General features: G+C 38.7%; 1 protein-coding gene and 1 long non-coding RNA gene across 6 annotated transcripts in view; one reads left to right on the top strand and one right to left on the bottom strand.

Annotated features, from left to right (window-relative positions):
- The window catches only part of LOC111264867 (juvenile hormone esterase), a 43733-nt gene that overhangs the window by 12829 nt on the left and 6533 nt on the right, over positions 1-24371 (top strand). The window contains exons 4-16 of one of the 2 annotated variants that reach the window (XM_022841093.2): positions 3816-3877; positions 4445-4600; positions 8851-8991; positions 9338-9566; positions 10688-10813; positions 15346-15509; positions 16394-16521; positions 16969-17139; positions 17510-17567; positions 18976-19112; positions 19722-19782; positions 20046-20140; positions 20630-20721. In XM_022841093.2, coding sequence (XP_022696828.1) covers positions 3816-3877; positions 4445-4600; positions 8851-8991; positions 9338-9566; positions 10688-10813; positions 15346-15509; positions 16394-16521; positions 16969-17139; positions 17510-17567; positions 18976-19112; positions 19722-19782; positions 20046-20140; positions 20630-20678 — 1577 coding nt within the window. In that variant the 3' untranslated portion in view covers positions 20679-20721. Of the gene's footprint in view, positions 1-3815; positions 3878-4444; positions 4601-8850; positions 8992-9337; positions 9567-10687; positions 10814-15345; positions 15510-16393; positions 16522-16968; positions 17140-17509; positions 17568-18975; positions 19113-19721; positions 19783-20045; positions 20141-20629; positions 20722-24371 lie in introns of those variants that run through there. The other variant, XM_022841092.2, reaches the window with a different exon arrangement.
- LOC147752888 (uncharacterized) lies at positions 4297-5604 on the bottom strand. 4 transcript variants are annotated; one of them, XR_015312849.1, is made up of 3 exons: positions 5094-5550; positions 4803-4943; positions 4297-4622 (listed from the first exon to the last, which is right to left on the bottom strand). It is a non-coding gene; the product is annotated as an uncharacterized LOC147752888 (long non-coding RNA). The 4 variants fall into 4 exon arrangements; XR_015312847.1 differs by having other exon boundaries at positions 5148-5541; XR_015312848.1 differs by having other exon boundaries at positions 5165-5541.

Here is a 24371-nt window from a genome sequence, read left to right as displayed (position 1 = left end):
CAGAACAAGAGGTACCGAGGGCATGAACGTCGTCCTGACATCAACAAAACGACCCAATTCGACCTGTGAATTAAGATTAAAGCAAAAAAAAAATGGTGAAATGAATTTTCAATAGCTTAAGATCTATCGAGAAACTCTCTATAGGAAGAAATGTTTGCATCCTTAAAAATAGAATATTTTGAAACATGTAAACAAAACCGGAAATCCGTTTGGGCATTATGCAACGACGTCCTCAACGTGTGAACGAGATGCTTTGAACAACAAAACTTTTCATTGAAAAAGCTTAAAGCTAAGCGTTAAGCATTCCTTTAGACGTATGGTTTTTTGCTCGAAACCTAATGTGTCTAAGCTAGCATGAGCCTTTAAGTAGACAAACACGCTACAGAAGTTGTTGACAGAGTCTAGAAGTACTTGGTTGCCATCGACAGCGCGGAACTGCTAATGTAATAAATTACTAATAACGTAATCTAGGAACCTACGTACTGTTAACTGGTTATTTACGTCCTTTCATTTCGTAGTACAGTATTAAAAATAAGTAAGTGTTAGAAAAATAAAATAATTAGAAACGAATCTTGTGAATTGAAATCAATTATGCATATTTATCAGGTATCTAAGCAAGTTACATCGCCATCTTCCAATCAACGGGGTACAGCAGATCTTCAGCACACAGAATAACAAGCCTTACAAGATTGGAATGATAGTAGCTATGGTTATTATCAATGTATAATAGTTACCCTAACTTGATGTACTGATCTCTGGTGGTTCTACTAATTAAATGTTCCCAAAACGAGACTATCAAAAAAGCTGGCTTCGTGCTTTCAGAGACGAAAGTTAAAATATACTTGGCGTCCGTTCGTAGAAGGCCTCCACCGCCTGTTAGAGTCGTTCGAAATAGCCTTCCTTGTTAGAATTGTCAAGCCACGCTATGTGTCAAGTCGTTGACTGAAACCGATTGTGAGCTGAAAAAGACGATAATATATATTTTTTGCAAAGTAGTATTATTTTGCTAGTAGAAGAGTCGGCAGATATCCACTAAAAAGACACACAGCTATCAGATAAAAAGAACAGCTTACAAAAAATATAACGGCAACAGATTTCGTCCGATTCGCCTTGGAAGTCTATGACGGAAGAGTGAACCGTGTTCACATTGTTATCTTATCCTTTTTTCTAAATGGGACAAAATGATACCGAACAGATAATCGTTAAGCTCTACGAATGGATGCCAGCACACAGGTGATTGGAGTCCAAAGCGACAATCATATAGACCCTTCTTCCGACCAAACCAAGGAGTCATTATCTCTGCCTTACTTAGCCTATTAGGGAATTTCTTGGCTGGAGATGTACTGAGCCTACCGCAAAAACTGCCGAGTCTGCTCCTTCGTAGTTTATGATTTCGTTGTTGTTACATGACATCTTTGCTGTTTAACTGTTACGTTGCTGAATATACATTTTTTTAGAAGTACAGGAATCAAATCTGTGATACTGCCGGATATTTACAAGTTGATGATGTACGATGCCACTTCGTAAGTTGGACGTTCACGTTTTTCCTGAAGGAGAACTACAATCCTACGGAGATAATGCAAACTCTAGTAATAGGTTCTTTTCAATACCGCGGCAAAATTTTCTCCACATTTGAAAAGTCCAATGATTTTCTCTGAAAAGCCAGCAAACTGACTTTACATATATTATTGACATCTTGCTGTCGAATGTTCGTGAGACGGTTTTGCTTCACTAAAGGTAAGGGCGGACCTAAAAGGGTAAGAGCAAATCTGACCACACAGAAAGGCCAAAGATCATCGTAACGTCAGTGTGTAGCAGTTATTGCAACGTAGCAACGCTAAACTTAAACTTAAGTTTTATTTAGCTGGGGGTTTATGAACATGTTCGGTTCCGGAAGATGATGTGTACTTTTACAAGGTACATGGAATCAGCATGTAAAATCAATGCAATAGTCAGATGTGTGCAGTACAAAGCTTGAGGGATTGGAAGTGGGATCATAGCGTGTGCTTAAAATGGTTAAGCTTAATAGCCAACGATGCCCTGTCTCTACGGCTTCGTTAAACAAGCTAAGCGTAAAAATAAAGGTTTTCACGGTTTTGGCTCATATGTAAGCAACACAAAAGCACAACATGTAGCATGCAACCGAGTGGGTTTCTAGGGAAAATACGCTTGCTGTGATAAGCTTACGGTACGTCCGCTTCCCCTACGACGTACGTTTTGAGACACAAGGTAGTTTCTCTACTAGAATAGGTATACGAACACTGGGATCCATACAGCTGCGCTAAAAATAATATCTAGTAAATCAGACAAGCCTGTACTGTGTACAGGGAAAAGGGAGGATAAAAGAACTTGATAATACAGATCTAAATAAGTCAAGCAAGTCTTTATCACGAGGAAAATAAAACCAACAATCGTTTTATGAAGCATTATCTCAATGTCCTCGGTTCTCAACACTTTTATCTAATAGCGTCTATTATAGTAGTAGATTGTAGCGGTTCATTTGTGGAGATAGGAATTCATGGATCAAAATATATAAAAAAAAAAAACGAAGAATAACTGTAAGAGCCGCGACACGCGCTAAACTGGGCAACCTGTAGTGAGGGTCCTCTTCCCCCCTGTTCTGCAGACTTTGCGCACAGTCAGGTAGACAGATTGCTTTCGGTAAGACGTCGATATAAATAAACCCTTTGATCCAAAAATTGGGTATAAATGGACAGCTAAAAGTACGACAATGAAAGGTATTATAAATCATAGCCATATATAAATATTATTTGTTGTGCCAGTGACCAACAACGCAATAGACATACCTTTAAGCCCTAGGTTGATTGCAGGCCTAAAGTTTGGTAACTTGTCTAGATTTAACCAACGTGGTACTTAAACATTAGCAACAACGTAGCACACGTTGGTATTATATTAACCTAACAAAATTCGTTGCGGGAAACGATGTGCTGCGGTAGATTTTCGATAATGTCATTCTGAAACAGAAACCTATTTCTAAATATAAGACATTTTTATCGTTAGTCAGTGTCCTGAATAGGTCAAATTAACACGTGTGCACAAAAGTAATGCGATGCTTTTGAATGAAAGTGCTTAGATTAAAAAAACAGACATATTTCTACTGTAACATATTCACTTGCCTTTAAGTTTACTTACTGATTTACTCTCAGTAAATTGCCTACACATTAAACATTTTTCCCAAATACGAAACGTATTCACGTAGGCCTTACTGTATAATTGAGAACTTACTACTTAGAAGTTACTCCAGACGACTCAACATACGCAAAAAAGGCTTTGCCTTGATGGTGACTAGGCCCTTTAAAAATATGCTATGTGTTTTATCGCAAAGCGAATATCGAAGTATGTGACGGCTGTGGTCGCTTTAATTTTTATTTTGGGTTTTAAAAAACTTCGGGTATCATTGTTTAGACGGAAAATACTATTGTGATTGCGTCCATGATTTAGAGATTGCTCGTGTTCCACAGTCATGCTAGTGGTCCTCAGAAATTACCTTGCGCCCATACGATAGTTTTCTTACAACTTTTTGATTAATTATTCAGAAATGAGGAGGAGTGACAAGTGGTATTAGAATAAAGGGCAACTGGAGTGAACGAAGATGCATCCGGTAACAATTAAATTTCCGGGCGCTTTTCGAGGCTTCCAAACTTGCCTAATGACATACATTAGCATCGATTTATGATGGTATAAAACAAAACTTGAGATGATGGATTGGCGTCGTGATGCATCGAGGGTACAGGACATTACAAAAGCAAGAAAACATATACATATACTGATTAGTGTATCATTTCTTTTTATAGGACTGCAAGATATACCACGGATTCCATTTCCTCCACCGGGTAACGCAGCCCAGTCTATACAGGTACATTAATGTCCATAAGCCGTCTTGTAGAAGTAAGTGTTAGGCATACTTTACATTGACGCAAATTCTAAAAGTAGCCGATTCTATGTTAACGTTATCATATTAAACAGAACTGATTGATAAAATGGTTCTTTAAGGCTTCCACTAATGACGGTATGTTACAACCATAGAGGTTAAGCGTTTGTATTTGTCTGCCAAGCTCTTCTGTATTTAAAAGCAGAGTAGTCGTTTAATTAGCGTATATATTTATGTATGAACTCGTAAATAAAACGCATTGTATTTTATACGTGAGAAAAGCGCATATTATTCGCTTGATTAATAGGCCACCTATCCAGTGATTCGTTTGCTGGTCTTTTAAGTGACGCTTCATTTTCTTGTATATTTCACGCAACGTTGGCGTTTGCTTTCAAACGACGTAATTTCTTACTACCTTCTTTATTACGCTACAGGTACAGCCAGGGTAAGTACCATCGTATTTAACTTAATATTTCTATTTTAGGCGCGGCGAGCTTCTCTCGTCACTTCGACGAAGATCAGCTTTCCAGTTGTAATATAATTGCATTACAGGTATCTCCGGATATTGCCCGTACGTCAACTACCCGTGTTGTCCTTGACCAGGGAGCTATTAGAGGAAAACTGGTCGAAACTCCGTCGCAACGGGGCCTGATTGCCTTTCTCGGAATACCTTACGCGGCCCCGCCGGTCGCCAGTATGAGATTTAAGGTGTGATAAGTCCATTCGTGTACTGCACAAATAGTATCACCATGCAACATGTTGTATTATAAACATCTAATCAGTATCTTGTATAGTAGTACTAACATGTCGAATACGAAAAATTCTTGGTAGTTGCAGTATATCAGGTTTGTAGGATTTATAATATAATTTGCTATATATTTGAGTAATTGAATATTTTAATGCTTCTTACCTCGAGTATAAGAAAATTTTTCTATTCGGCTTGGTCATAGCGGACAACCGCAGTTGATCTTATAAGAGAAGCTGTGTAGACACCGCACAAGATGAACCGTAACGTCTGCCACAACGTCCGAGTAAACAGTCTCGCTGTAAGCTATTAAATAGAATAATAGACCATGTATCGACCGTATTGTTTTTTGAAAACGACCAACATTTTCAGTAGCACCACTCTGGTAATAATGCCTAGCTTCACTACATAAGATCCATGCATGCATCAAACATCGAATTATCATCGATCTACTACCGAAACATTCGTTAAGTTAAAAAGGCTACGGGGCCTTTGTCACGGCTAACATACACGTCATCAAAAACTACCCTCGTACTCAACAAATTTTTTTGCTCGTTTTCAGTTGAAAGCAATATTGTTGAGGAAAACGCCGTCGGGAGTCCGCTAGCTGTTTAATTAAGACAGAAAAGCCGAATCTTGAACGAATGCATTCATTCGATTGAAAATGTTGATTTTGATCTATTCCACCACACTTAAGAAGCGCCACATCAAGCCTTGACTTGTTTTTATATACTGTGACGCTGCAGGAAATGTCTTCCGTCCTCATCTGTCACAGTCTCACAGACGATAGTAACTAACATAAGAAAGGTTTTATGTGTTGACAAAACAATGATAATTATAGTACGACTACTAATGATGATGATGACTACAGGCGAGAGCAGCTCCTGTGTTGGTCACATAGTACTGCTGTGCAAAGCCAATCACGACGCTGCGTATTTCGTCAGCAGGATACCTGGTATATAGGACACGAATGCAATATTTTCGACTATAGCTATTTAAGTCTTAGAGGCTTAGAAGTCTTAATTGGCTTAAGTGTTCCCTAAACTCAGCTCGTTCGTCATACGATGAGGGCATTTCCTAAATAGGGTCAGGCACCATTATGTTTATGATACAGGTAATCGAGTTTCAAACATTTATGAAACGAAACAAATCATGAGTAAACAGTTAGGTACCTTATGCATGCGCATGGCCATATCAAGAGATTGTTGTGTTATTAGGTTGTGTTAATAGGGATGAATACTTTTTTAACGAAGTTCGGAATCATTTCTTCTTAAATCTACTTTCTCCTAATACAAATCAAGTACCGGATAGCACTAAGCTCACCGCTACCAGTCAATTTGATTGGTCCGGGACTTTTTGCAACGTCTCACTTAAGCAGAATTTTCATCTACGATTTGAAACGAAATCAAAATTAATGTGTTTCCTATTTTGTGGAAATTGTTTGTCTACTAATTTATTTAACAATAATTTGGCTGAGAGCGATGCTTACTTATGAAAACCAGACAAAAATTTTTTAGGGATTCATCATCGTGATCCTTATCATTATGATATCTAGTAGGAATAGACATACACAGGGTGTCGGTAGACTAGACTTGATAAATAAATCAATTACAATTTTCTTTATTTGGCGTCCAAATGTTATAGGCAAAATGCTGCTCTGATGAGCGGAATACAATTCCAATGCGAAAAATCATCTAGAAAGTAACTTTTTAACTGGTGGCAGCAGAATTCGAAAAGATAGTGCCATCTAATCTGATTTTATTGGAATCATAAAAAAAGTTTCAGAATACCGTTCGCTTAAGATCCGACTTGAAAGAGGAAAGATGCTATAGTAAAAAGCTAGTACGAAAAACGTATTTCCCAATGGAAAAAAGACCATGTCCTCAGAAGACGTCCACCAGTGCAATGAAGTTGTCTAGAGATGGATGAAACCTCTATGTTTCGACATTTGAAAAAACAACCCATCTATTAGCAATTTGTCTAGGATATCTTATAATGCCATAGTCAAAAGCCCACAATGCGCGCCTTAATATCGATTACCAAATATAGTACTTATTACTATAAACATTTCCTCTATTCTGTTAAGCTAATCCCTGTAACGATCCGCGTAGTCTTTCCGAGCAGCAGTGTATATCCGCGTCCACCACAAAGCTAAACAGAAAGCATGGTCATTAGTGCGACGGTACGTTTACGCTACACTATACGCTCCGCGTATAGATGACGCTTCTGAGAGTCCTATATCTCTAACTGTTGAATGAATTATGTTCTATACGGATAAGGATGCAAATTTTGCTTGAAGATCGCTTTTTGTCTTGGCACGACGTCGTATCGAGGCCATTGGGTCGGCACCTACACGACTTGGTGCTGCAGGGGTGTTAAAACCTGTTCGTCCGCTTTGTTATTCCCCTAGCCACACCTTACACGCGAGCGAACCAGTCTCCCCAAAGCTCTTGATCAATCGCCTCCGTCAACAAGAAATGTCGCCCGTGTTCTGTGCGGCAGTTGTCAAGTGTCGTCGTAATCGATTCCCTATTTCAATAGTAGGTTCTTGCAAAAAAAAGCGGACGCTACACCAAATCATAGCGCTTTACCCTTGTTATCCGCAAGCATTGCTGTGTTGTCCGAGCGATAGTTCATTAGCAATTGCTTGCTCACAAATACACCCTACGTACATTAACAGATTACATATTCACGGTAACCCTTTTTTTTGGCTCTTTTCTTCACAATACCTAGGTCGTCCAGTAAATGAGCAAGAGTAATTGCTATCATGAGAAAATCTGCATTAAATTTTTGCTGCAGGTAACCCATATATAAAGCATATTTCCATATGTATTTAGGGGTTGACATAGAACGTATTATATAGCGACATTTCAAAACGTTTTCATGTCTAACTTAGATTTCGTCATGCATTTACGCATTTTCTTCTGGCAAAAATTTAGTCATCAAAGGAGCACGATATAAAGTAACGCCCGGGTGACGGAAGTGAGGTACCGTCATATCAATAACAGTAACAGACGTCTTTGTTTTCCGCTAGCAAAATGACTGTTTTTCCTTTTAGCTTCTGGTTCCCCATCTCTCCTGATTGACGTCTCGTACCTCCCTCAGACTCTTCCACTGAATCAACAGTCAATTACTTCTCGCGACTTCGCCCATCAAATAAGATGTGTACATTGTGTTTGAGAAAGAGATGACGCCGCAAAACCATTCGTGCTGTTGGCAATTCCGATATTTCCTAGGCCATACGAAAATGCCAAGAAGTGATAGAAAAGCACGACTGTATTATCCGGGAGGTCCTCATTTCCGGTATTAACCTCAATTTCTTCGTCTGCTATGCTGTCCGCAGTAAACAAACGGGTGAATGAGGAACGCATAATCAAGCAGGTACTCCGACGCATTCATGAATATTGGAAGCGACATTTTTGGCGAATAAAAGATATTGCTAAAGCAGTCGAGCAACAACTCAATCGAAGTGCTCTAAAATATTATATTTCTTTTAACTATACGAAACTGTATGCAAAATGTCTTGGCCATAATTGGTGGTCATATCACTAAAATTACGTTGATTAGAAACGCAGTCTGATTTTTTTTCAAATATATTATTAAATACAACAGGATAAACATTTCTATTTAAAAAAAGATTGAGGCGGCAGAAGAAAGTTAAACGGGACCGTTTCGCTTTCGGCTGAAATGACGCATATTTGCACATCTTCGGGGTGAAACCTATTTCATTTGGGAGCATCCTAATAATTTTCGAACACCCTGTTGAAATGGCGGTTCCCCTCTAGAAGAGTTTTAGGGGTTATCTGAGGGTCATCCGAATCACCAGTAGTTCACAAGATTGTCTAACAATCATCTGAAAGTCATTGTAGTAAATTATGATTTTAGGTGAGCAAAAATTGTCAGGAAAAAATTAATAGTTACCTGCCAGACAATAGAAACCGCTACATGAATGCGTAGAATAGCGGATAAGGGCCGTTGCGTCCTTAAGAAATCCTGAAAATTGTCTTTGCTGACAAACAGCACATTACAACCGCAGATTTTGAGAAAGTTTATGTCGGTATTTACCACGCAGTCAAAGATTGCAGTTTCATTGCTTTAACAATGTATGCGACTAGTACAATATAGATACGGGTATCAATTTACTATTTACTTTTTATGAATTAAAATTAGTAAATAGTAACTGAGACCCAGGATGGGGTGTTCTGCATTTTAGCCTCCACTAGCTCATCTTGGCTGGAGTTCGGTATGGGACGCCACTGACTGGCGGGAAGTTTGCCCGCAGCTCGATTATCGTGGCAGACCTATAGGCTCTGAGGACTGCCTGTTCCTTAACGTCTTCACCCCCGGAATTAAGGTAGCAGTCTCAGCGAGTTGTATTCCTGATATATATAATAACATGTGACAATGTACGGGTTATACATTATCACATGGTATTTGTTACTTTATTTTCATATTAAAAGTCTCTGTTATTTACATTTGTTCTGCCGTTAAAGATATCTCGTTATAATTTGGGTATAGCTTTTGAAAGGGAATGGCTAGAACGATATTTGCACTATCGGCGTTCATTAAAAAATAATGTTTTAATTGAATAAGTGCGATTACGCCTGTGTTTCAGAACATTTTTCACAATTTATACTGTGATTAATATGACAGAAAAATTTTTTTTCTTTCGTTTTCTCATTGGACGGTCCGGAGAGCAGAAAGGAAATACTTTTCCCGTAGTAGTCTTTGTGCACGGGGGTAATTTCGACTCGGGAAGTGGTAACTTGTTTGGACCTCAAGCGTTGGTTGACCAAAACTTAGTTGTCGTGACGCTTAACTACCGTCTCGGAATGCTTGGTTTCGCTTCTACTGAGGATGACGCCCTCCCAGGAAATCTTGGACTTCGAGATCAGCTGTTAGCCCTGCAATGGGTTCGTGATAATATCGGTAAGAAACAATATACATCCATGAACAAATAATACTTATCCTGCCTCTCCGACGACCAATAGTAATTATTATCTCGCAATTACGCACACCTTAGCGTAGAATATCTCGATATTCCAGCATATTGTTCAGTTTTTATCTAAATCAGTCCATGAGGTCAATAAGATAATCGTCCCGTACTATTGCACATAGTCTCGTCGTGAATAAATATATAGTTTGTTAATCATTGGGTCATATCATAAATAGAAGTATTACCTATGTACCCAGACATTTGTATTGGTAAAACCAGCTCTGATGCAAACATTCGTCGCGATTTACATGAAATAAAACTTCGAAATGGGGACGCGATATCGGGGCAAAGAATGAGAAAATTCAGAACGTAACCAATGAAATAGACGGAAACTCGAGCGTTCGAGGAAGTAAGCTATGATAATGAATAGGCTGCTTAGGCTGAATAGGTTGCTGCTCCCTTTCCCGTTCATGATCTGTGCTTTTCTCTGCGCGGTCAAATTTGGAGCCATACTTACGCTCATCTTTAGCTGTCAGTGATTCGGCCTTTACATTCGGCCATGCTTTGCCTTAACGAACAACATTAGACTCATGTTATCGTTAGTTATGATGATTTCGACTGAACTTAACACTGGTCACGCCGTTTTAAACACAACAACGTTTGCACTAGAATGGTTCTCTAAAACCAAATCACCTGGTTGGATTACTGATGTTATGTAACTGATGGATCAGTTACGGAAACCGATCGTTGAATGTTCTATAATTGGTTCCAGTTCAAGACATGTTGAATAGGAAAAAGTGTCGTTACCGATCGTTTTCATAGGTGGCAAGAATTAAATCACCCGAAAATGAAGAAAAAATCTCAAAGCAATTTTCTTGCGATTGCAGTGGAACGGGTGTCATTTGCTAAAAAAAGACGTTTTATAAGAAAGTATGATGTAATCTTAATATTATTAACATATACGTAAATGATTTTATATAGAAAGGTTCAGTGTGAATAGAACACAGAATTCTAGAAATTTCGAAATAGACGAGAGAACTGACCTGGAGCGCACTAGGAAGGTACAAGTGTTATTTCGAATTTTTGTGACTCTATTTAACGATTTTACTTTCAGCTGTATTTGGCGGGCAGCCGGATCGAGTTACTCTTCAGGGTCAGGGTTCAGGAGCCGTCTGTGTCCTTCTCCATGTCGTATCTCCGCAAAGCAAGGGACTTTTTCATCGTGCAATGGTACAATCGGGTGAGTGTCGATTGGGTTTTGCACGAGACAGATCATTATACAAATATAGCACGACCGAGGAATTCATTCTACTATAATCTTTCCGAGTGTCTACAGAGTAAGTAAGAATCAACTGATCCAGCCGATGGCATCAACGAAATTTTGCCAATCGACAGGAAACTCGAAGTTTTCCCCTTTGAAAAATAGAAAAAACATTTTATTGTAGAATATTTCATGCTAAGATGCCTAGCTCAAGTGAGTTTCACATTATATACATATATGTATATATAAAACATTAGCTTTATACATTACGACAAGGTAATTCGTGCTCAAGCTTAAAGGCAGTGTAACAACTGTAATCAGCATTACATTGTTTCTTGTTTAGTTTCTATGCATCGCCTGGCAGCAAATATTTAAACGTACCTCCTACTATGCTAAAGTGTGAAAAAGATGTAGCTGCTTTCTATATTTTTCGTGAAAACGTATTAAGGTAAGGAAATGGTAATAACAAGAGATAATTAATGCATGTAAAACGAATGCCCTTAGAAACAAGTACCACCTGGGTATGTCAAAGCTATATACGTAACTTTATCCTGCAACGTAATTATCTCTCGATATATTTAGCAGCCTTGTGGATGGATGACCTAACAGAAATATTAGACGGGAAGGAAATACAAACTTGCGCTTTGTGTGCAACGGAGTAGCCAGAACGGACTCGGTCGTATGGAGTGCTGAGTGCTCTCTGCCCTACCTATACTCATTGCTTGAGGAAAACCTCTACCCCTGTTTCCGCTGTGCTACAGCTCAAAGGCTAGCGATGCTTACCAGATATTTACATATGTCGCCTTATTTATGTTACGATGTCAGTCATTAAACTGCTAGCCTATGTAACCTCTATCAGAAATCCACACGTATCTACTCCCATTATATCATGGAAAAACACTAAAACGTCTCTTTTTGTACTAAATTATATGCAGATCATTAGAGGAACATAGGTATTCGCGCCGAAAATCTGACTAAGGTTACTTTGTTCATAATAGCTATTGTGCTTGACTCGTATTCGGTGGCCACTAAGCGATAATATAGCTTGCCGGCACGCTAAAATCTATCTGACTGCAAGAACGAATACTTATACTGCAAGACAATACTAAAATTTCCTTTCCATCCAATTTCCGTAGACCCACGTGAGTAAATAATCATCCTTTTAACATATCTCTTACAGTGTATCCACACCAAACAGGTAAACGTCTCCTATTAAATCACGTTGGCCCAGTAACTAATAGCCAGCAATAATTTAACAGGGGCCCAAGTTATTCGTAATTGAAGTTTAATTTACTTTACTTTACTTTACTCTCGTGGCTTAAGTACATCAATTTGATCGTATATGAATAACGGCCAATGCAGCTTCTGTTTCCCCTTTGGCTTCCTGGGTCGTTTCTTTCTATTGCATTTTGGTTAATAATATGACAGTTTTATAATTTGTTTTTGTTGTTGGCCCAGTCGATCAACCTCTGACCTTCGTGTGATCGAACCATACGCCTTGCGCACAAGTTTGTTTTCAACAGTATCTAGATTAGGAACAAGCTATGGAACATATTTTATTTCTCAAAATAAACCCCTTTACCGGCACTCTCCTTGCTAGCGCTCAGCATTATTAAATCGTATCAGTAACGAACGTATTTCAATATCACCTTATTGGCTATAAAAAACGTTTCGGTGTGTGTGTATATATGTATTTGTGTCGTCTTGTTTGGTGTTATCGCTTGTCGAAAATCTGGCAAATCAAATGACACAGTTATTTTTTTATCGCTCTCAAGTTATTACTCGAAACAGATATTTCTGGATGACGAACCAAAAGACAGTGCGTTCACAGGATGTTAGCGGACGGGCAGCACAGCGGCGGAAATTCCCGCTGCTCAGACACCCCCGGTTACAGAAATTGTCTGAACAATGCTAGCAATTAGCATCGGCATGTTCATATCACGTTGGTTTGCCGTAGCCATTTCCGGATATGGTCGATGGTCTCCTGTATGCGTTTGACCATCCGTGAATTCGTGCTTACGGAAGCTGTTACTCCGTAATGATAGCCTTGACTACCTCCGTCTACAACAAAAAGCGAGAAGTCGATTTTGACGAATCCGCCTTTCGTGTTCTCTCATCAAGCTAATCAAGGTTCTCTTTCTAGTACAAGATAAGGTAAACGAGACGCCAACGACAAAGTATTATTCTGGAAAGCAAGGCCCTTTGAATAATGGAAGCTCTTGCAACGTTCAATATAGCGACGACTACGTTCACGATAGCATTTCAACGCTTTCTAGCTTACCTCGTTAGCAGATGTACGGCATCGGCACTTAGACAGCGGGTAAAACGTGTGAAAACACTAACGTTCGATACGTCAAAACAAAGCCCCATTTCTAACATAGACTCCATTTCTGATAAGTTATTTGAATAGAAGAAAAATTGATTTACACGTTACCGCCTACAAGCCGCCGTGCCGTCTGGAAAAACGGCATTTCTTTTCAAGGCTGGTAACGGCGAAACCTTTCAAAGGCACTTGTTTGCGTCGGTTTCGGCTATTTTTTTAGCTTAGTTATGTCCTAACGAGAAAAGCACTGGTCATCAAAATGCTTTTTCATCGAGACAGAGCGAAAAATATTACTAGGAAAAATATGTTCTATACTAGAAAAATACGAAAACCTTTTCTATGGACTGGAATGACTCCCCCTTCAAATTTTTATATCGTTTTCAAAGTTTAAGTCAACTTCACTAATCAAAAAAGAATTACGGGTCAACGTTAACGTGCCGACTAAATCACATTGCGAGCGCGGGCTATTTTGGACGAGCGTTTTTTGACACCTTCTTCAGGGTAATAGGATAACTAAGACACCATATTGAAATATCTGAATCAGGGTAGCTGAACCTTTGAAGTTGGATAAGCTACTCACGGGCACAATGTTGTCAGATTGTGTAATAGAATAAGGCAGCATACGGAGTTTACAAAATAGAGGGGTCAGAGAACGACGTAGGTAAAATTAAAATGGAAAAGTAAAGCTAACAAGATAATTACAAGCGTAGTCAGATTATAGATTGAACTATAAAAAGCGATAGGGTATAGTATTGTGCGATAACTATTGCGCAAATGAGATCCGCTCAGTAGTTAACACACTGCTTTTGTATGACCGCTCGCCATCTTTACTAGCGTCACCCTTCTTAGAATGCTTATTTACCATTCTCGGATACGTGTGGTTTATACAAATTTAATGATTCCTTTAGATAGATTCTATAATATTTAGATGTACCGCCGGCTCTAAATTGCAATCGATTTCGACAACTTTTTCTCCTAAAGTTGTTCTTATATACGTTTTTATGTTTGTGCCATTCAAATAACATACTGATAGGTATGCTCTCATCGTACAGCACAATAAGTACAAACAGTCCATCTGTGTATTACATTTATGACCAGACTCGCCCAATATTGATGCATACTTACGAAGACTGAAGGATTCGCAGAGTTTTTTAAAATTCATTTTACATCTAACCCTTTATTCATTATTTGACCTTTAGCTTTTTCAAATTCGCATATAAGAATTTTTGGTTTATCTAGAAAACTTTTGAAAATTGAATGGATATTATTATCCGGGAACATTCAATCGGAAAGTTTCTCACTGGAAACATAGCCGTGGTAAAAGAGGCAACATTTTTTTTTAAATAAAGCCCACGTTCATATTGACTTGTCGGACAAATTGTGTGTTCCTGACGGTACACTAACATAGTTTTTACTTTCTAACGTCCTTGCCGCGATTTCTAAAAATTTAAGAGGACAATGAATTTTTGTCTAAAATTCAAATATCTCGGAACTCTGGTTTGGCCAGTCAAGTTCAATAATATTTCGATCCCTACGCCAGATACTGCCATAAACAACTGGCTTAAACGGCTGACTCTTTTCCCTAATGCGAAACAAAGTATATTTTTGATCTCTTATCGTATAAGAATATTAATCGTACCACATTGGAAGGTACAAAAGGACACCTAATAGCGTAAATAGCCACGCACATATATGGAAATCGGGATTCGGCTACTTAATATAACACTTATAAAATTCAACAGCAGACTCAAACAGGTTTCAACGTACTATCGTCAACTTGTCAGCTTGGATAATCATTTCAATAATAATTGATAATTGATTTTTTAGCATTTTTGTTTTAGATTTCTAATAGTTATTGTTTGACACAGATATTTATAAAGTGCTATTTTTTTTTGAAATACTCGATCTAAAACGGTCCGTTATCGGAACGTATATACAAATTATAATTATTATGTTCATTACGTCAAATGGGCCATTAGACTTCTAATAGACGGCGTTCTCTATGCAGATTCCATTTTAGCCAGGAACAACATCCGTGGATGTCATAAGAGACAATTACTGATCATTTCACGTTAAACTTTTTTATTTAAACATTCATATAAATACGGCGATAGAAAAGAGATGAGATGCCTTCGATGCACTCCTGCGTGAGACAACATCAATAGCAGTGCATTATCTATCCTTACAGGTACTCCCCTTTCGGAGGGGTCGCTTCACATGTCTGTCCGAGAAGCAACCCAATCGGCGGCCCTAAGCCTGGGATGTTCGTCAGTGATTTCGAGCCATGACGTGCGGGACTGTTTATACAATATACCAGTTCACGAATTGCTACGTACACAGCAGGAAGGCAAGGTAGACAGAAACATTAAGATTTTTCCAAATAGGTCCTTAAAGAAACTTATAGCTGCTTAAAATGGCATGGTACTTCAAAAAAGTTGTTTTTTTTTTGTAACAAATTGACATCAAGCATTTCTGAATGGGCACATATTTAATAAAAGAATAAAGCCATTGTCAGTCATTAATTACGTAGTTCTTTCGGAAAACTGTTCTACACGCAGCTATGTGAACCCGTGATTTTCCGTTATATATATATAACGGTATATTTGCCATCTGCCGCAAAGAGCTCAATGGCTATATTTTCCGCGTCAATCAAATTATGCCGAGCATAAATTATTAGATTATTACTAATTAAAAGAAATTATGGTAAATTATTTTACAATTTTAAATCTAGGGCAAAGAAATGCATTTTCAAGCTAAGCCTTGTTCATTGTACATTGTACCTAATATTTACAGTGAGACTACTGTGTTGACCTTAACAAACATTCTCAACTAACTGACATCAGCGAAGGCTACGCGTCCTGCCGACGCACAAGTTTAGCCAGCAAACTAACGCGGGGTACGCTTGTTTAATAGAGCATACGACAATGGCCGCGAAAAAGTAGTTGCCAAGAAGACTTTCTTATGTATTACTAAATATATTATATAGGATGAGGACACAAGAGGATTACTGACTTATGATGTTTTGTAAAACGTACCGCATTCTCCGAATTTTTAAAAACCCATTATTTTTCATATTTTTTAATTGCGCTCAGCATTTGACTGTGCATACATAGTATTAAACTTTTCTTTGTCTCCATCGGGTACATGTAGGCGGATTCGTGTGCGTTCTACTGAGTGGAAAATGCGTTACCTGATGTTATTGAGAAATACTGATTTCGTGCCCCTCTACTCCACAGATACTTGGCGACTACCCGTTGAAATTTACTCCGCGCATCGACCCCGACTCTCATGAGCCCATGCTCCCCACCAGCCCAACAGCGCTTCTTGCTTCGGGAAACTTTGCCAAGGTGCCCATAATAATTGGGTACGTTCCTTATATACTTGGACTATGTCTCACGTCTACGGGGAATCATCATAGAAATCCAATTGATGGAAAAGCAATGAACCCTAACGTTTTTCTACAAGCCGTTCTCAATAGCACACACGTTTCTGAAACACGCAGTGCTGCAAACGACGCTTGCTGTCGCAAATAAACCGAAGTGTCCGGTCCGACAGTTTAGTCAACTCAGAGATCATATATGCAGGCATCGAAGCAATTGATACGGGCATGCCTGGAAAAAATAAAGAAGAAATTTTGCATACAAAAATGTCTTCAAGAAACTATCTATCGTTAAACTAGGGAACCGTAATGCATTAAACCGTTGACAGTCATGATCTTTGAGGGTTTAGAAAGAAAGACGGAAATTATGATTGTTATGTAGTTGTATATAAAGTGATCATACCATCTGTTCTGCTATCTATGTGTTTATAGTTATAACAGAGATGAGACAGCGGTATTGTATCCTGAACTTCTAGCTTTACTTCGAAGTGAACTCGGGGATGACCAAGATTATGTAAGAAATATCCTCCTGCCAAAATTTTTCCGGACAGCGCTCAATATTCGCGATTTCTCTAAGGAGACACTCGATGACGTTTATGAAAAGTGAGTATGATGAAAACACTTTGTTATACTGTCATAGAAGTGAAGCGATGCTGGTTAATCTCTTAAACGAGTTGATAGTAGTTGCAAGAAAAGCGTCCATTGACTAGCATTTGATATATAAAACAAATATTACCGCTACAAATACATAGATGTATGTAGTTACGCACAGGTCGCCGCACTAATGTGAAATAATTCATACTTCCAACGACATAAACCGAAAAAAACCTGTGTTAGCGTGTAACAAAGAACAGCTCATAGTGAATCAGCTACTAGTAGTAACAACTGTTGCGTGACTCCATTTTTACATTGTTAATAAATACAAACATGATTTCATGTAACTGAAATATATTTTCGTAAATATTTGTTTCAGCTACTTTTCTGGGACCAACTATAAGGATCATGATGGTATCATTCAGGCGTTTGTGAATGTAAGCTTTGTGCCTGCAGATGGCCATTTAGGTATTGAATCTAACTTAAAATAACAATAAAAATCGCTTTTCTATTTGTTTATTAATGCTATGATTTGTTTTGGGAAGGGAAATCTTTAGCAGTGAGGAAATCGACTTAAGTTTAGGTTTCGGTCAAACAACGAGGGAATGACTACAGGTCTGTCAATCGGCACGCCATCAGGCACCCTCTAGACACACTGAGGATATTTGCTTAAAATCAAATTCCACTAATTTTGCTAGTTTCGCTCTCCCGAGGTTTCGGTTTCTTGTCAGCCGTCGTAAAATCATAGTACTACACCTACAGTCTACCAAAATCGATATTATTCGGACTATGGATATTACCAGTGGTAAGGGAAATCGATGAGGTAATGCCTCCATCAATAGGAAATACTGCTCTGATTTATCTTATATTAAGGCTTCAAGCTATCTAATCTAATAAGCGCGATGTCGATCTGAAACTTATTGGCATAAAAAATTAATATATATCTGAATGGTTCCCTTTGTTCCGTCTACAGCGTCCCTTGCAGCATTTGGTGACGCAGGTTTTATAGATAAACTACGGTAGCGCACCTCGCGAATGTGCAAGTTCTACTGTAGTTCTGGGTGAAAAGAACATCTCATGAGACCCCTGGCATGAAGCATGTTTAAACGAATAACGTATTTCCCGTAAAGAAAACATTTTCCACACAACAATGTTTTCTCTATCGGATGTATGCCCTTTCGAAGTAACCACTGCCGACTGTAGGTACTTGGTTTTGTACAGCTTTGTACAGCGGGGTCACGATACGCCAGATGAAGAACGGCGCAAAGTTCAGCGCTGAAATAGAGGGGTAACAACGTCATAGCTACAGTTACTGGTCCCGATCGTTTTAAGCACCCAAGTTGTTTACTAGTTACCGTGAAGCCTGAGATGCTGCGTGGGAATAGCTACATAAATTCTCTCCTGGTCTCATTATTGACCTATAGCTGTTTGCCAAGCAAATCTTCTAGAACAGTGGGATTAAGGGACAAGCCTTAGGAATGTGTTGTATTCATCTAAGAGGCCCTATTATACGGTCCACTGGCGTGATTGTCTGTAACGCTAATCCCGTAATGATTAGCGAGATATCTAGTGTCTAAATTTCTAAAGTGCCCTAGTGCTAGGCCTGCGTTGGTTCTGGATACCGAGAACTCGACATATTGAGATAAGAGAACTCCGCACCGAAAATTAGGTTCCCCCCTTAGAACTTTGTCATACAAATAACGATGACTCATATATGACAACGGGCAAGATATAGTTACATAATGGGAAAATACAAAATAAAACTTCGGCTAAAGGCATGTGATACAGAAATATGAACCATATTTGGCAGAATTATACAGTTTCCAAGCATTTTCATATTTGCAGATGTCAACATCAGCGCTCTTTGTTGTTCCCATCCTTGAGACAGTTGTGCTGCTGGCCAGATCATCTCCTTCGACATTTGTCTACTCCTTTTCGTATCGTGGCGACATCAGTATGCTTGACTCAAAGCTAGGCCAAAGGTGGACAAACACGTTTTCTTTACTAAGTTGTTTTGCTACATAAATATGTAGTATGTAGTGGTATAGCACATAGGAATAACTTTGTCATGTCGTTATGCTGATTCGTAAAGTACTCGCTAAGGATAACATGTTAATTTTAGGCCGAAATATATCATTGAAACTATCTACTGGATAGCATCACACAGACTCGCACATTTGCGTCAGATTCCAGTAATCATTATCGGGTACAGTCCAGACCGCATTAGTGATGAAGAATATTTATGAAAAAAAAAAAAAGAACCAGTATAAAAAACATCTATTGCGTTTCTTCTTTGGCTGTTTAGCAGCATAGCAAATGCGGAGTCTCCATTCTTTTTGGGCACAATACAAACTAAATATCTTCTCCTTTCTACTGACAATCTCATAAAAATTCCATCTTACTATCTATCTATACTGCAATGGCCGGGCTTTCAACATGCATTCACGTATATATCAAGTTCAGACGGTCGTTGAGGGCAACGGCAATGAAGGGAAAAGAGGTGAAACAACAGTTGCGAATGAAATAATAAATTTTTACAAAACTGATTAGTATATTACTTATACTATAATATTTTTTTACAAATTTTGCAGTGCTTCCCGTCGAGTAAATTTAGGGCCCGCTCATGGAGACGAGCTCCTCTATCTGTTCCAGGTACGTCTGAGTCCTTATAGTAGCTCTTATAGCAAAGAAACTTCTGTTCTCCAATGGCGAAGCAGTTTTTTTTTCTATCTGATTCGGATTCTTCAAATAATTTATTTCAGTACATTTTTCTGAAACGTGTTTTCCTATCCATTTATAATCTTGCTGTTTTCCTCGAGGCGCTGACGTTTAGCTCTTCCAAATACGTATGTTTACGTTAACTCGTATAGTGTAGCACTCGCGTTTGTTGGCTTCACTTAAATATTCCTCATTAGGTGATCGGAAGCGGTCTTCGGCCCTCGACGAACCTTGTTGATGAAATGGTTTCACGACGGATGATAAAAATGTGGAGTGATTTTTCCCGAGTGGGGTGAGTTGAGAATAAATTTTTAAGCAAAATTAAAAATTGGCAGTTGCTGATTCCTGTTGTAATGAATGTATTTCTAGGCTCACCACATTAACCAGTCTCTGTGAAATGATCCAAAGTGAATACTGCTTCACGCTGTTACTAGATCGACTATATAGTTAAGAAAACAACATTATCGTGTTTCTATAATTATATGTCGGCAATGACATAGGAAATAAGTGAGTTAACAATAAAAGTGAGCATATTAAGTTTGCGGAGCTATATAAAGATGGAACGGATGATGTAGCTCTAACACGATTCAGCCGAAGTATATGCATACTGCGTATTTACATGTATAATTTTTTATGCTACACTTTTTTTGCTTTGGATTACTATGTGGTGACGATATTACCAAGTTTCATAATGCTGTACACAAGCTGAGCTAAGTTCCAATGCAAACTAACGCTTGTCTTAAATATGTTCACGCACCTTTCAACGCTGTGACAATGGCAGTGGCTGCATGCCATCTTCGCGTATAGTGATTACAGCGCAACAACAATAACAATCGGATAGAACTGCCGTTATCAGCAATGACAATGATAATAAACGACACAAAAACAATGACGCTGTCATAATTTTCTAGTCTGTGATTTTCCTGTTACATTGGGGAGCTGCAGGAGATCCTGCATGGGCAATGGAATACTTTAGTCAAGAGATGCATCTTATGTGCTAGAAATAATCGTCTTCATCGGGATGCGCGTTGAGCGAGACCACCTGTGTTTAACTCTCCTTATGTCTGTAATTTCGGTTATAGATGATTTTAGCAGTGTCTAGGAGATTTTTTTCAAGATCAAACAAAAGTCTTCCTCAATTTGAACTTAAACGAAGCGTGACCTTACTTAGTTCCAAGACCTATGCTGTTTTTACATATTTAGCTGAGAGGAAATGCTGCGAGACGAAGAAATAAAAAGAATCATGCGTACTATTTGTACGGATCACCAACAGTGTGCGATCTAATGCAATATCTGTGCCCTCTGACAGGTAGGGTTATGGCGTCGATGCATATTTCAATTTCAGTAGTTGTTACTCTACCAAACACTGTTAATGCCCTGAAGCTTGTGTGCAGTGCAAGTATTTCAAATGGTGTCACAAATAGTCTCAGACGAGCGTACCTTTGCTGTTCATCAGAGTATGTAGGATTGTTCCTAGTACTTTACCACTGCCCATAAGGAAGTCGCAATCCTAAAATTAAAACAGCAGTACTTACTTTCGTAATGCTTGATTATCCTGATCTAACTGCCGACCTACCGGCCTCGCTGCTAATTAAATTACCTAATTAAATTAATTATTCGCACGTACACGGAAAATTATCGGGTAAATTCCCGATAACTAAAATTTTATTGTATATATTCATACTGTATACAAGATTGGCGCAGCAAAGTAAATGTATACGCCTGAAACATTTTCTTAATATTATCAACCACAATAGCTATCTAACCGTACGATAGTACATATGTAAACATGGAAGACGATAACGATTCAGCTTTAAAAGTATACATTGATTGAAAAGCCCAGGCCCCGGCTACTCACTCAAGTAGTAATAATAATAATAATGTTGCCTATAACACCTAACCTTGTCGCTTAACAAGTGCGCTCACAAGAATCTGCCATTATAAACTAATAGCCCCTTGCACTCTTAGCGTCAGATTCGTCAGAGAAAAGAAAGCTAGAACAGAAACGACCTGTAATAAACTATCTGCCTGTATAGCAATGAAAATAACCTACATTCGCGGAATATACAGTGTTTTCTTCAAATTGTGTTCTATCCATATGGTTTACTTTCATGCGATGCTAAGTCGACATCTTATCTCAGCTTGAAACCCCCTTAAAAGTACATACGAATAGAAAATTAAATAAATTCACACCAATCAAGAGAAAGTGCAGTCTGCGAGCAAATATTCTGTAAACATCTGTATCAAGGGCCACTGCAGTGACAATGAAAAGACGCCTCATTTTTCCCCATAGTAACATCTAAACATGATAAAATAGATGCGGCAAACGCTATATATAAATCTCTATTAGAAGTTCATAGAAATCATAAGGACAGCATACGCCCAGTATGCCTATCTTAAAATAAGCATATCGAGGACTTCCATGTAGCGAGGACTTCGAAGCTACGAGCGTCCCAGCGCATGATCACATCCCTTCGCACTGCTACCGCATATACACACCAAAATTCAATTAAAGGCCTAATAAGGTCAACTAAAGATAGAATAAGTATCCCTTGTTTTCACTGACGTGTGAAAAATCTGGCTGACTATTTATTAGGTGATATAAAGTCTGATATATAGATGAAATATAGTGAATCTTACGCCCATCGTTTATCACCAACGTATAAAACCTCGAACACTTAGTGACTAGAAGGTAACAGAATTTCAAGCATGTAGCGGTACCAACTAGACATACGTACGTATGTCAGGTCCCGTTGCAATTCATGCAGCTCTAATTTATCAGATCATAATTATATCGGGTCAACGAATAAGGCTGGAATGCTTGTTGTAATTGTCAGTGGTGTAGCCTAAAGCTAGGTCGATTTTTGCGGGGGTAGCTCTTCCTAGTTGGATCGCGTTCCACCGTTATACATCAGCTTATACAACGGAACCGAATTCAATCGGTGATTAAATTATATTTTTATTTTACAATCGAAATGCTTCATTCTATTTTGGAAGTGACCGCATTCACTTAAGCGGATAACGTGCAGAAAAATTTTCGATCGGAAGACTAACAGAAACGATTGATACGCCTTAGCACTACTGCAGATGTAGTACTAGTCGGCCTTTAAAGCAGAAAACCGAGATTAGTCGATCTTGTACTTTGTGCTTGCAGTGCAGCAATAAACTTTAATTTCTGTCCAAGCAATGAATATACGCACCATACATAAAAGTAGAAGGAGAACTGTACCATATAGATTTTTTCCCCCATGAGGCTATCCATATTCCCAGCTAGTTGGTCCATCAATGAGAGCTCCATCTCAGCCTAAAGATAGTTAAAACTCATAAAAGTAAGATAAACGAGTATCCCCGGTTGCCGAACTCATAAAAATCTACGTCTTCATCACAAAGCTATTCTCGGTGCGGCGAGCAGACCGCGTGTCAGGTCAGAACCCACGTATCATCGTGTAGAGCATCTTTTCGCATATATGATGCAAGCAGACGTACTGCCCAGTTTTTAATTCAGTTGCAGTTACACGATGGCTTTAATTATATTCATGTATATTTTGGGAACATTGTAAAAGACGACATCATGCCGCTACACTAAACTTTCGCAACATAATCGATCAAACATATCATATTTATATTTTCATTAGCATAACACCATTAAGAAGATATCATCGTTGTCAACCCTGCCAGACGATAAGCCGGAAGGGGAATATAGAAGAAAAAAATTGGTTACGTAAACCAATTTCATTTAATAACAGTCAGCTTAATTCCTCTTTCAATCAGTAACGTGTTCATCGTTTGTTTTCGCTCTTGTCTCAGAGTTTTCCATATTCACCTATTTGCCCTTTTTTTCCTTTCTTCCGTTTTCTCTCCACTTTTTTTCAATGTGCAAACGCGTCAATGGCAAGCGTTTGTGCAGCCTCCGTCGAATTCGTCTCGGTGACCCTTTCAAGGTTTCTTTAACGGTTACCTGGAAGGATCCATCGGCTGCTTCGTCGGTTCGTCCCCGGCGTCGTATATGTTCAACCCGATCCCCTTTTGCTGCGCCTTCAATAACCCCACTGTTGCCGGCCTTGCCGCTTCAGCCGTTGTATTTTATTACCAGTTGTGCATTTCTCGTCCAGTAGCCACCGTTCTGCATTCACTTCTCTGTCCTTCCGTACCTATGGCTTCTACTACTATTATAATACGCTTGTTACCGTTAAGACTCGTTTCTCTTGCAGACACAAATATTGCCAGATAGCGTAACACTCTGAGGGCTCAGATAGGTCTGCGTAATTCATCCATTTCAACCTCCATGAAGGCCTATCCGATGTCGATGGAATATGTACGAAACATATAAAAGCGCCACATGTATGTCGGCAAACAGTATTATACCATACACAGGGGATGATTAATTCGAAGTACTTCAAAGTTTCCGTGTAATTTTGAAAACACTGGACGTTTGCATAAGTCTGCAGTACATCGAGTAAATATGCTAGCTTTTATGAGTTGCTTTCGATTCTTGTTAAATACATATACAACTGATAAACACA

The sequence above is a fragment of the Varroa jacobsoni genome, unplaced genomic scaffold (genome assembly GCF_002532875.2).
Source record: "Varroa jacobsoni isolate VJ856 unplaced genomic scaffold, vjacob_1.0 scaffold_908, whole genome shotgun sequence".
Classification (NCBI taxonomy): Eukaryota; Metazoa; Arthropoda; class Arachnida; order Mesostigmata; family Varroidae; genus Varroa; species Varroa jacobsoni.
The sequence above is the reverse complement of the archived record's forward strand: the minus strand, read 5'-3'. Positions and strand labels throughout refer to the sequence as shown.